At 44.3% G+C, this 13,074-nt stretch overlaps 1 protein-coding gene across 1 annotated transcript in view; it reads right to left on the bottom strand.

Moving 5' to 3' along the window:
• LOC115137481 (vascular endothelial growth factor C-like) overlaps positions 1-13,074 on the bottom strand; it is a 53,497-nt gene that overhangs the window by 13,056 nt on the left and 27,367 nt on the right. The window contains exon 4 of the mRNA XM_029673796.2: positions 7,192-7,331. Within this exon, the coding sequence (XP_029529656.1) occupies positions 7,192-7,331 (140 nt within the window). The remainder of the gene's footprint in view (positions 1-7,191; positions 7,332-13,074) is intronic.

Here is a 13,074-nt window from a genome sequence, read left to right as displayed (position 1 = left end):
GGGCCTCTGGTTCAGTAAAATATCCTTTTTCTATAACTCTGTCCTGAGGAAATGCCAACCATACACAAGCTGTGCGAGAGGCAAACTAATGGCTTGACAGTGGAACTTCAACTTTTTTTCCATGAAAATGTAGACCATTTGTTTCCTCATGGAAGTGAAAAAGCAGGTCTTACCCTTCTCTGGTAGTGATTTATGACTCTCCCCCTCCATCTCAACCTCCGTCTCCCCCTCAGTCTCTACATCCGTTTCCCCCTCCGTCTCCCCCTCTGCTCTGGCAGTTTGATTTAAATGGTCCAGTCATGGCAGCTCAACGAACGACCAGCATCACCCCAATATCACCCAAATATCAGACCTGATCTGTAAAATATCACCCCAAAATCAAACCTGATCTCTAATATATCACCCCAATATCAGATCTGATCTCAAATATACTGTTACACCCCAATATCAGACCTGATCTCTAATATATCACCCCAATATCAGCCCCAGCAGGCAGGGTTGCAGGGGTTCAGCCTCAAGCTGACTGAGTCCACTATAAGGGACAGGAGGATCCAGACCCATGCCCCGCTCCAAGCCGCCAATCCCTGCCCCGAGAAGCACCCCCTCACCTTTGCACCGAGCCCCACTGAGAAAGTGGACAGGTGTAACAGCTAAGGTTACCCCCTCTCTGCGATTGATTGAGCCCCCTTTGTCGGGGGGTGATGGGGTGAGAGGGGTGAGGGAGTGAGACAAGTGGCACGGTCAGGGGTTTATCATACACAAACGTTCAGGTAGGCCTGGGAGTCAGGTTGGGAGGCATGAAGCCTCCTTCACCCTCTCACCTCTTTCCTTCTCTCTGCCTTCATCTCCCCAGGTCTAAGATCATCCTGTCTTTAAATGGAGGTCCTGTCTGATATATGACCCTGGTACAACATTCTGTCAACGGAGGGCGTTGGAGTGAGTAAGGGGGATGGGCAGGCACTTTTATTATGGAAATCCCCGCAATAACAACATTTGTCAGGCCTCTTTGAGGTCAGAACCTCTGAAACTCCAAAAACATATCTGAGACATCCACAATTGGTGTGCTAATCACAGTAAGCATCCATATGCTTGAAAGCAGGGGCGCTACTTTCGTTTTAGAAGTGGGGGGGACATAATTCATTACATTTTTTTATCCAGTCCGACAAACACTCCAAACAGGTTACCCGACCGTTCGGCGGCATCCGCATGGCCCTAAAGCACACAGTTGCCTTGTTTTGTATCACATTCCAATGATAAAACTGTGGGGGACAAAAATGCAATTTCAGAACATGTCCCCCCCCCCCGTCCCCAGTGAAAGTTGTGCCCCTGCTTGAAAGTGAAGAGTGAGCTTAGTCGACCTGATAACAAATTACAGTTAGTGGTTAGAGCACTTCAGAAAAAATAAACTGTTTTGAATTCACAAAAGCATTCGTTTCAAATGCAACAATGGAAACAGATGTTGGCTAAATTCAAGTTTTGTGTTGATTATCTACGGAAAACAACAACATATCCTTTTGACTATTTATTTGAAATAAAAGCTGCCATGAAACGGCTCAGTGGCAGCTCTACACGTTTGAGGGACTGTCAATGTGCTTTCGATTACCATACACGCAGTGGCTTAAGCAGACACCACATTCCAAAGGGCTGAAAAAAGAACGAAAATCACCCTCCTGACATGTTTGTGGCTTCGTAGGAAGACACGTAATCCGATTAACAACACGTGCACTGTGCACCTTTCGTAACACACAACAGACGTGTCCGTTTAGACAGCCAAGGTGTCACCCCCCTTGATAATACATAGGCTGGGGTAATCCCAGGAACATGTTAGTTCTTCTTCAGCCAGAAAGAAGAACTACTGCATGTGATTTGATTAATATAGTACAACTACTGTCTATAATTCATATCAAGATGGGACTTGTATGTGGAGACCTCTGGTACTGTCTATATTTCCTATGAGAAATGGATTGGTATGTTCAGGGCCTCCTCTGGAATGTGATGAATTTGAAATGAATAATAACTGTGTGCATACAATAGAAGGTAGACTACGTGTTAGCGGGCTATCAACCTGATTTACTAGCTTTTCTTATGTTAAATTGATCTGGTGATATAGAGCATCACTGTACATAATGTGACATTTTATAGCTCTGCAGTCTTGGCGGTACCTGCTGCATTGTCCTTTCCTGCTCCAATTTATGGCACAGGTCTACAGAGTACGCACGTCAGCATTCCATATGCCAAACGTCCTCTTCTTGAATAGGTCCCCCATTAAATGTCCATCTGTAGAACTAGCTACGCATCTGTTGCAAAAAGCCTTAATCTTTCAGAGTAGAAAGACTAGCTTCACTCAACATTTTACCCACACATACTGTACAAGCTCAAGCAAAGATATTTATCTTTTCAAATGGGAGGAACAAAGCTTCAGCAGCACATCTGTGTTACGTCTCTTGACATCAAGCGTTTTATTGGCACTGAGTTTCTTCCCCCACCGACTGACGGACAGCCGCACGCCAGGATCAACGTCATCTTAGATAACGGATGGGATGCCCTTTGAGCTCCTCTCGCTCGGGTAACGGCTAACTGTTTATCCTGCGGTATCCCAGAGAGAGATTTTATTTTCATTACGCCTGTGAGTAACTCCCAAATTCTCCATCCCAAAGAACAAGCAAGTGAGCGTGAAACTCTTAGCCAACTTTTCGTAATTATTACCAGTCTTTTCACCTCACACACACTCTATTATTTGACATGTGAGGAATTGGGAGGACCTTACACTCTCAAGTTGAAAGCATTTCTCTTCATTCTGAAGAGTAGCTCATCTCTCTAATGGTTTATTATGTCCAGTATGTGTGAGGGCAGAGAGCTCCTTCTTTGGCACTTAGCCCTGGGTCTTGATAAGTAACATTAGACCACATTGTGTTAACGCTGGCAGCCTACAGACTACTATATGATCACGAGATGTTGCCATTCAGACAACAGCATTCTCCGTAGGTTTTGATACATGTATATTTATATGACGCCAGAACTGGCCAACATGTATTACCATTCCGTAGCATCTCCTTGTGATTTTTCTACTGATATCAATAGGTGAGATCCTTACACATGTTGAGAGACCTGTGCTTGTAATGGTCTGTGTGTCCTGAGCATTCACAACAGTTAAGAGTAAAGGTCCATGGAAAAGAACCGCAGAGAAACAGACCAGAGAAAGATCAGAGCTCTACTACTGGACCCACGTGTCTGTATCAGTCTTTAGCAGCTAGCTGAATCCGTAGACCAAACTAATCAATTATTATATGCCCTCACAGCTTAATTTGGTCCTATTTCTGTGATCCAGAATAATTCTGGGGATGGATTGGTCTAGACTAGACTCCATTAGGTCACTTTTAGATGTTGTATACAGCTTTAATGTCTCTATATCCGCAATCATAACATAAACTGTTGCTGCTATGTAACCATACCCCCACTAGAGCTACATGCAGAAAGGAATGGTGGAAAGAGACACCCCTTAGTGTCAAGGCAAAGAAGAAAAACACAAGGGATGTGTCCCAAATGGCACCCTATTCCCTATATAGGGCACTACTTTTGATTAGAGCCAAATGGGCCCTGGTCAAAAGTAGTGCACTATAAAGGAAAAAGGGTGCAATTTAGGATGCATTCTAGCAGAAGAAAGTTCTGCTCGCCTTAGGAACATATCTGCTTTTTCTTACGCGAAGCGCTGAGCGAAGCCTGGCTATGTATGAGAGAGAGAGAGAGCAGCTTACTCGCCGAGGGATGATGCATTTTCCCCTTCCCCTGCTGTAAAATATCACATAATAATAAACTGGTCTGCTGACTCTCTCTGGAAGGATAGTTCTGACTCCAGGACCAACTCCAGGACCAACTCAGGGTCTTAGGGGACGAACACTGATCATTTGTCAACTTCATTCCCTCTGAAATAAGACCTTTATTCCATCATTTGATATGTGGTGATGTCAGAGCCAGATAAGTCATAACATCATAGGCATCCTGAATATGGACTCTCAGCCTTATTTGACTTAATCCTTATTTTACCAGGTAAATTGACTGAGAACACATTCTTATTTACAGCAATGGCATAAAGAGGACCAGGCATTTCAATTAGTCACGTCAGGTAAGATTCGTCAGGTAATTCTATCCTGCTACGTCAGGTAATGCTATCCTGCTACGTCAGGTAATGCTATCCTGCTACGTCAGGTAATGCTATCCTGCTACGTCAGGTAATGCTATCCTGCTACATCAGGTAATTCTATCCTGCTACGTCAGGTAATGCTATCCTGCTACGTCAGGTAATGCTATCCTGCTACGTCAGGTAATGCTATCCTGCTACGTCAGGTAATTCTATCCTGCTACGTCAGGTAATTCTATCCTGCTACGTCAGGTAATGCTATCCTGCTACGTCAGGTAATGCTATCCTGCTACGTCAGGTAATGCTATCCTGCTACGTCAGGTAATGCTATCCTGCTACGTCAGGTAATTCTATCCTGCTACGTCAGGTAATGCTATCCTGCTACGTCAGGTAATGCTATCCTGCTACGTCAGGTAATGCTATCCTGCTACGTCAGGTAATTCTATCCTGCTACGTCAGGTAATTCTATCCTGCTACGTCAGGTAATGCTATCCTGCTACGTCAGGTAATGCTATCCTGCTACGTCAGGTAATGCTATCCTGCAAGTCAGGTAATGCTATCCTGCTACGTCAGGTAATGCTATCCTGCTACGTCAGGTAATGCTATCCTGCTACGTCAGGTAATGCTATCCATTAATCACACACGAATAAACATTTCCATACCAAAAACACCTACATTGTAATTCATTGTGCTTCAACCTATCCTATTGATTGGCCCCTATGACACGGCTCGTGCAAAACAGCCTTGTAGCATGGCTCATATCCTGCCATAGATCTTTCAGCCAGGTAGTCACCTGGACCTCTTGTCTCCAACCCAAATTGCACCCTATTCCCTATGGGCCCTGGTCAAAAGTAGAGCACTATAAAAGGAATAGGGTACCATTTGTAAAGCAGCCCTGGATCTGGCTGTAGCAGGTCTCTCATCTGGGATCGATCTGCAGCTCTCTCTTGGCAATACTGTCCTCCCTGGTCGGTCACAACAACACCACAGCTTTAGGACATGGAGAATATTAGGGCTTACAGATCAATGGTGTTCCAATTGCCATTGCATTGCTTAGAAGAGAGTTTTTCACCTTGGGGAATGAGTCATTTCTCGGCATGCCGGCGCATGTCAAGAATGGACGAAAGGCTAATCCTTCAGTCTGTGGGGTTGACACAAGGGCAATAAACATTTACACTATTCGCACTGTAACAGCGCAATGCCGAGCAGAAATAGAGAGCAAGATCCCTTGTTAGTATACAAAGCGCACGTATGAGACTTACAGAGATTTACAATTGATCTAAACATTGTGTCACATCAGAGACTATGAATTGACAGTACATGACATGACAAGGCCAGTGAACACGTCGGTTGGTGTTGAGTTTCTTATTTCGGTTTGAAATGAGCCATTCAATTTTGGGGCGAGGAGTTTTTCCTGAACACGTAAACTGAAACAGGTCAAACTCTGGGCCCTTGTTGAGTATACCTAGGCTCCAGAGTTATACATTGGGCCTGAGTTTTTAGCTATGAGCTCATTGTCTATGGTATATTCTAAGTGTTTATGGAGTGTTGCTCTTAAGCCTGTTTGCTTGCCTTGTGCAGCCCTGGTCTTGCTCTCCTCACCCTGGGGTGTTGACAGGCCGTCCCCACCCTGCTGCTCCTCATATCACCACTGTTACTGCTACTGTTAGTGCTACCGCTACTGTTAGTGCTACTGTAAGTGCAACCGCTACTGTTAGTGCTACTGTTAGTGCTACCGCTACTGTTAGTGCTACTGCTACTACTAGTACTACAGCTACTACTAGTACTACAGCTACTACTACTGCTACTGCCACTGCATTCCACGTAGTGACTATGGACTCAGTCCATAATGCTCCACAGTGCACTGCCCTGCCTAAATGGAAAGTTCATCACGGTTCACTGCTGGGATTTCCTGTAGTAGCACCTCTTATATCAACACACTGACAGGAAGCCTTCACAGCACAGGAACAATAGGTGTCCACACTAAATTGGCCAATATGAACCTCTATATCCATTCAAGGGAAAACACTGATGCTGTACAACATAAGGCAACCTCCCACTGTGTCCAAAACACACACAACCCTTTCACCACATATACTCCCAATAAAGAGAACCAGAATCCAGGAACTGACTGGAAAAACTGAGCGAGTTTGTTGGAACTGGGGACTTTTGGTTAGCATGCTGACAGCGGAGACGCTATCCTAAGTTTCTTGGTGCGGGAACGAGCTCTTTGCAGGCTTAAATACATCCGCAACATCTTGCAAACTGTTCTTGAAGTGTATTTCCTGTCCTGTGGTGGACAATGCCTCCTTCTCACTTTCTGGGAATTTGGAAAAGTCCCTGTGACACTTATCTGCTAGAATGCTTTTAGCAGTTAATTCAACACACCCAATGTACTGAATGTGAAAACACAAGGCATAGACTGGATTAGGAATCCAGAAAAAGGCACTAGAAGAGGCCTATATAAGAAGATACTTTACAGAACCTCTCCTACTATCACTATTACCCCTAATTCCTACAGGGGTAGGAGCAGATCAACATAGCTAACTTAACTATCACTATTACCCCTAACTCCTACAGGGGTAGGAGCAGATCAACATAGCTAACTTAACTATTACTACTACCCCTAACTCCTACAGGGGTAGGAGCAGATCAACATAGCTAACTTAACTATCACTACTACCCCTAACTCCTACAGGGGTAGGAGCAGATCAACATAGCTAACTTAACTATTACTATTACCCCTAACTCCTACAGGGGTAGGAGCAGATCAACATAGCTAACTTAACTATTACTACTACCCCTAACTCCTACAGGGCTAGGAGCAGATCAACATAGCTAACTTAACTATCACTATTACCCCTAACTCCTACAGGGGTAGGAGCAGATCAACATAGCTAACTTAACTATCACTATTACCCCTAACTCCTACAGGGGTAGGAGCAGATCAACATAGCTAACTTAACTATCACTATTACCCCTAACTCCTACAGGGGTAGGAGCAGATCAACATAGCTAAATTAGAGGACTGGATTAAGAAAAGGAACACTTACTCTGGTAGAGATCGTCGTATGATGGAGTGCACTTGTCTGTAGGCGTCCAGTTTGGACAGACAATTGCACACGGTGTGGTTGGCAAAGCTGATCGTCACTAGGTTGTTATTTGTACTGCTGGAAACTGTGATTTCAAACAGCTAGGAGAAACAGAGAGAGAAAATGAGTCAAGTAACAGATAGTAGGACTTTTAGACAGTTTTCTTTAGTCAACATAATGGTGAAACCTACAATGAATAGTGGTTTTCAGACATTTATGAGAGAAAAAAATAACATTATCAAGCAACTGACAGAGATAATAGTACTTTGTAGGACCTGTATTTGTCTAGTTGATGCCACGGCGCAACCAAACTTGATGATCAACCTTTTGCCACAGTTTCTTTGCAACATTCTAGTCAGAACCATTTGAGGGTTGAAGATGAAATCTAAAAACAACCAGATGAGTGGGGCTAAGAATGGGGCATGTTGTGCAACTCTAAATCCGCAGACCCCTGACACACAACCACACTGTGTATAAACTGTCTAACCACAACTACAGACAACATTGAAGTGCATGGGATAGCAGCCATGAAAGAGGGAATGAGGTAAGAGAGCTTGTTTTTATGAGTGTCGGCAGGAGCTTTCTGTATCACGCCTTGATCAATTAAACACTATTCAATGAGGTTACTCAGTCCTAGGGCCGCATAGGGAGGAATAGAGTAGACTCAATCAGTGATTGAGAGTGAGTCTCTGAATGGCCATTGGCCCCCAAAGCATGAATAGCAAACGTCTCTGTGACTTGAATACAGACTTTTCTTCCCTTCAACGTTTCAAGTCAGTCCACATTCACAAAAAAAAAATAACAGGCCACTCAATGAGGGCTATAGTCCTTTTGGATTATTAAAACTGACCTAAGCAATCGCCCCGATCCACCACCTGGCAGACATGTTACCAAGGCAGCCCAGTCTGATTAGTCTCAGCACCTTGGCATGGGCTTTGGCGGAGGCCATTCCAGCTTCCTTTTAAGAAAGCGGTAAAACCTGACAAATGCCCCCGCAATAAATACTGCAACCCTTATCCCAATACATTGATGAGATTGGGAATGGTTTATACGTGAGGGGAATACCCGGGAATACCAAAAATACTGTAATAACGGGATGATCTGACCCCCATGACCTAACGTCACCCCAGAAAGTCCTCCCTGGTGACAGGGAGGGGTGCTTCCCTACCTTCCCCTACCCGCCCCTCCTTCCCATCCACATCCGGCTCCTTACAGCCGTGCTTACGCACTTACACTGCATCACACATCCCCCTACCGCTCTAAAGACAACACAATAACCCCTCGTTAGGCTGGCAACGTACATGACAGAAATTCCTTAAGGCGTCTTGATGTACTGTACCTAACAATGGACTCTACTCACATCTGGGGAAAGAAAGTGAGCACTACCAAAGAGCTGTCTTAAAGAACACTCCCACTGTACCCACAGAATAGTTCATTGAGGGCAGAGGAAAGAAATGCTTAAAATCAACTATCCGTAAAATCAACTAGCGATGCTCAAATGAAATAAAATTAAATGTTATTGGTCACATACACATGGATGTTAATGCGAGTGTAGCGAAATGCTTGTGCTTCCAGTACCGACCGTGCAGTAATATCTAACAAGTAATCTAACACATTTCACAAAGACTACCTTATACACACAAATGTAAAGGGATGAATGAGAATATGTACACTTGAAGTCGGAAGTTTACATACACCTTAGCCAAATACATTTAAACTCAGTTTTTCACAATTCCTGACATTTAATCCTAGTAAAAATGTCCCTGTCTTAGGTCAGTTAGGATCACCACTTTATTTTAAGAGTGTGAAATGTCAGAATAAGAGTAGAGAGAATTATTTATTTCAGGTTTAATTTCTTTCATCACATTCCCAATTTGTCAGAAAGTTACATACACTCAATTAGTATTTGGTAGCATTGCCTTTAAATTGTTAAACTTGGGTCAAGCGTTTCGGGTAGCCTTCCACAAGCTTCCCACAATAAATTGGGTGAATTTTGGCCCAATCCTCCTGACAGAGCTGGTGTAACTGACTCAGGTTTGTAGGCCTCCTTGCTCGCACACGCTTTTAAAGTTTTGCCCACAAATTTTCTATAGGAAGGGTGTCAGGGCTTTGTGATGGCCACTCCAATACTTTGACTTTGTTGTCCTTAAGCCATTTTGTCACAACTTTGGAAGTATGCTTCGGGTCATTGTCCATTTGGAAGACCCATTTGTGACCAAGCTTGAGATGTTGCTTCAATATATCCACATAATTTTTTTCCCTCATGATGCTATCTATTTGTGAAGTGCACCAGTCCCTCCTGCAGCAAAGCACCCCCACAACATGATGCTGCCACCCCCGTGCTTCACAGTTGGGATGGTGTTCTTCAGCTGGCAAGCCTCCCCCTTTTTCCTCCACTGGAGCAGTGGCTTCTTCCTTGCTGAGTTGCCTTTCAGGTTATGTCGATATAGGATTTGTTTTTTCAATGTGGATGTAGATACTTTTGTACCTGTTTCCTCCAGCATCTTCACAAGGTCCTTTGCTGTTGTTCTGGGATTGATTTGCACTTTTCACACCAAAGTACATTAATCTCTAGGAGACAGAACGCGTCTCCTTCCTGAGCGGTATGATGGCTGCGTGGTCCCATGGTGTTTATACTTGCATACTATTGTTTGTACAGGTGAACATGGTACCTTCAGGCGTTTGGAAATTGCTCCCAAGGATGAACCAGACTTGTGGACGTCTACAATTTATTTTCTGAGGTCTTGAATGATTTCTTTTGATTTTCCCATGATGTCAAGCAAAGAGGCACTGAGTTTGAAGCTAGGCCTTGAAATACATCCACAGGTGCACCTCCAATTGACTCATATAATGTCAATTAGCCTATCAGAAGCTTCTAAAGCCATGACATCATTTTCGGGAATTTCCCAAGCTGTTTAAAGGCACAGTCAGCTTAGTGAATGTAAACTTCTGACACACTGGAATTGTGATGCAGTGAATTATAAGTGAAATAATCTGTCTGTAATCAATTGTTGGAAAAAGTACTTGTGTCATGCACAAAGTAGATTTCCTAACCGACTGTCACGTTCTGACCTTTATTTCCTTTGTTTTGTCATTATTTAGTATGGTCAGGGCGTGAGTTGGGTGGGCAGTCTGTTTGTTTTTCTATGATTTGGGTATTTCTATGTTTCGGCCTAGTATGGTTCTCAATCAGAGGCAGGTGTCATTAGTTGTCTCTGATTGAGAATCATACTTAGGTAGCTTGGGTTTCACTGTGTGTTTGTGGGTGATTGTTCCTGTCTCTGTGTTTGCACCAGATAGGACTGTTTTTGGTTTTCCACATTTATTGTTTTGTTAGTTATTTCATGTCTAGTTCCTTTATTAAAGAACATGAATAACCACCACGGTCCGCTTCTCCTTCACCACAGGAAAACCCTTACACCGACTTGCCAAAACTATAGAAATTTGTGGAGTGGTTGAAAAACAAGTTTTAATGACTGCAACATAAGTGTATGTAAACTTCTGTAAACTTCCAACTGTACATATAAATATATGTAGGAGCGATGACCGTGCGGCATAGGCAAGATACGGTAGATGTTATAGAATGCAGTATATACATATTAGATGGATAATGAAGGATATGTAGACATTATTAAAGTGCCGTTGTTTAAAGTGACTAGTGATACATTTATTAAATCAATTAATTACATTTATAAAAGTGGCAAGAGATTTGAGTCTGTATGTTGGCAGCAGCCACTCTATGGCTGTTTAACAGTCTGATGGCCTTGGGATCAAAGCTGTTTTTCAGTCTCTCTGTCCCAGCTTTGACGCACCTGTACTGACCTCGCCTTATAGATGACAGCGGGGTGAACAGGCAATTGCTCGGGTGGTTGTTGTCCTTGATGATCTTTTTGGCCTGCCTGTGACATAGGGTGCTGTAGGTGTCCTGGAGGGCAGGTAGTTGGCCCTCGGTGATGCGTTGTGCAGACCGCACTACCCTCTCGAGAGCCTTGCGGTTGTGGGCGGAGCAGTTGCCATAACAGGAGGTGATACAGCCCGACAGGACAGGAAGCTATCGATTGTACATCTGTAAAAGTGTTTTCGGTGACAAGCCAAATTTCTTCAGCCTCCTGAGGTTGAAGGGTGCTGTTGCACCTTCTTCACCACACTGTCTGTATGGGTGGACCATTTCAGTTTGTCTGTGATGTGTACACTGAGGAACTTGAAACATTCCACCTTCTCTACTACTGTCCTGTCAATGTGGATGGGGGGGTGCTCCCTCTGCTGTTTCCTGAAGTCCACAATCATCTCCTTTGTTTTGTTAACGTTGAGTGAGAGGTTATTTTCCTGACATCACACTACAAGGGCCCTCACTTCTTCCTGTAGGCCGTCTCGTCGTTGTTGGTAATCAAGCCTACCACTGTAGGGTCGTCTGATGATTGAGTTGGAAGCGTGCATGGCTACGCAGTCATGGGTGAACAGGGAGTACAGGAGAGGGCTGAGCATGCACTGTAGTGGGGCCCCAGTGTTGAGGATTAGCAGTTTGGAGATGTTGTTTCCTACCCTCACCATCTGGGGGTGGCCCGTCAGAAAGTCCAGGAGCCAGTTGCACATGGCGAGGTCGAGACCCAGGGTCTCGAGCTTAATGATGAGTTTGGAGGGCACTATGGTGTTAAATGCTGAGCTGTAGTCAATGAACAGCATTCTTACATAGGTATGCCTCTCATGTCCAGATGGGATAAGGCAGTGTGCAGTCTGATGGCGATTGCGTCGTCTGTGGAACTATTGGGGCGGTAAGTAAATTGGAGTGGATCGAGGGTATCAGGTATGGTGGAGGTGATATGATCCTTGACTAGTCTCTCAAAGCACTTCATGATGACAGAAGTGAGTGCTTCAGGGCGATAGTCATTTAATTCAGTTACCTTAGCTTTCTTGGGAACAGGAACAATGGTGGCCATCTTGGAGCATGTGGGCACAGCAGACTGGGATAGGGATTGATTGTATATGTCCTTAAACACACCAGCTAGCTGGTCTGAGGACGCAGCTAGGGATGCCGTCTGGGCTTGCAGCCTTGCGAGGGTTAACACGTTTAAATGTTTTACTCACGTTGGCCACGGTGAAGGAGAGCCCACAGGCTTTGGTAGTGGGCCATGTCAGTGGCACTGTATTGTCCTCAAAGCGAGCAAAGAAGTTGTTTAATTTGTCTGAGAGCAAGACGCCAATGTCCGCGACGAGGCTGATTCTCTTTTTGTAATCCGTGATTGACTGTAGACCTGCCACATACGTCTCGTGTCTGAGCCGTTGAATTGCGACTCTACTTTGTTTCTATACTGACGCTCTGCTTGTTTGATTGCCTTGCAGAGGGAATAGCTACACTGTTTGTATTCGGTCACGTTTCCAGTCGCCTTGCCATGATTTAATGCGGTGGTTCGCGCTTTCAGTTTTGTGCGAATGCTGCCATCAATCCACGGTTTCTGGTTAGAGAAGCTTTTAATAGTCACAGTGGGTACAACATCACTCTTGAGATTTTCTGGGCTAACAATGTAAGAAATAATACATTAAAAACCAAGGACCTGAAGCGAGGAGACCATCTCTGTCGGCGCCATGATACTGCAGGTCACGTAAAGTAAAAGTCAGGTAAACTGTTATTTAATTAAGTTCATCTTAACTATTCAGCGAGTTAATCTGTCTGACTGCCAGACCTGTCAAACACATGAGTTGGTGGGCATAAAATAAAGTGGGCATAAAATTTGAGGTATCTAGAGAGACTTTTGATTGGCCATTAGTTCTGGTAGTGGAAACAGTAGGCCTACAGACCAACCCACCTGTCCACAGACAAACCCGCCTGGCTACAGACCAACCCAC

The sequence above is a fragment of the Oncorhynchus nerka genome, linkage group LG11 (assembly GCF_034236695.1).
Source record: "Oncorhynchus nerka isolate Pitt River linkage group LG11, Oner_Uvic_2.0, whole genome shotgun sequence".
Taxonomy (NCBI): Eukaryota; Metazoa; Chordata; class Actinopteri; order Salmoniformes; family Salmonidae; genus Oncorhynchus; species Oncorhynchus nerka.
Note: the sequence above shows the minus strand (reverse complement) of the source record. Positions and strands in the feature narration are given on the sequence as shown.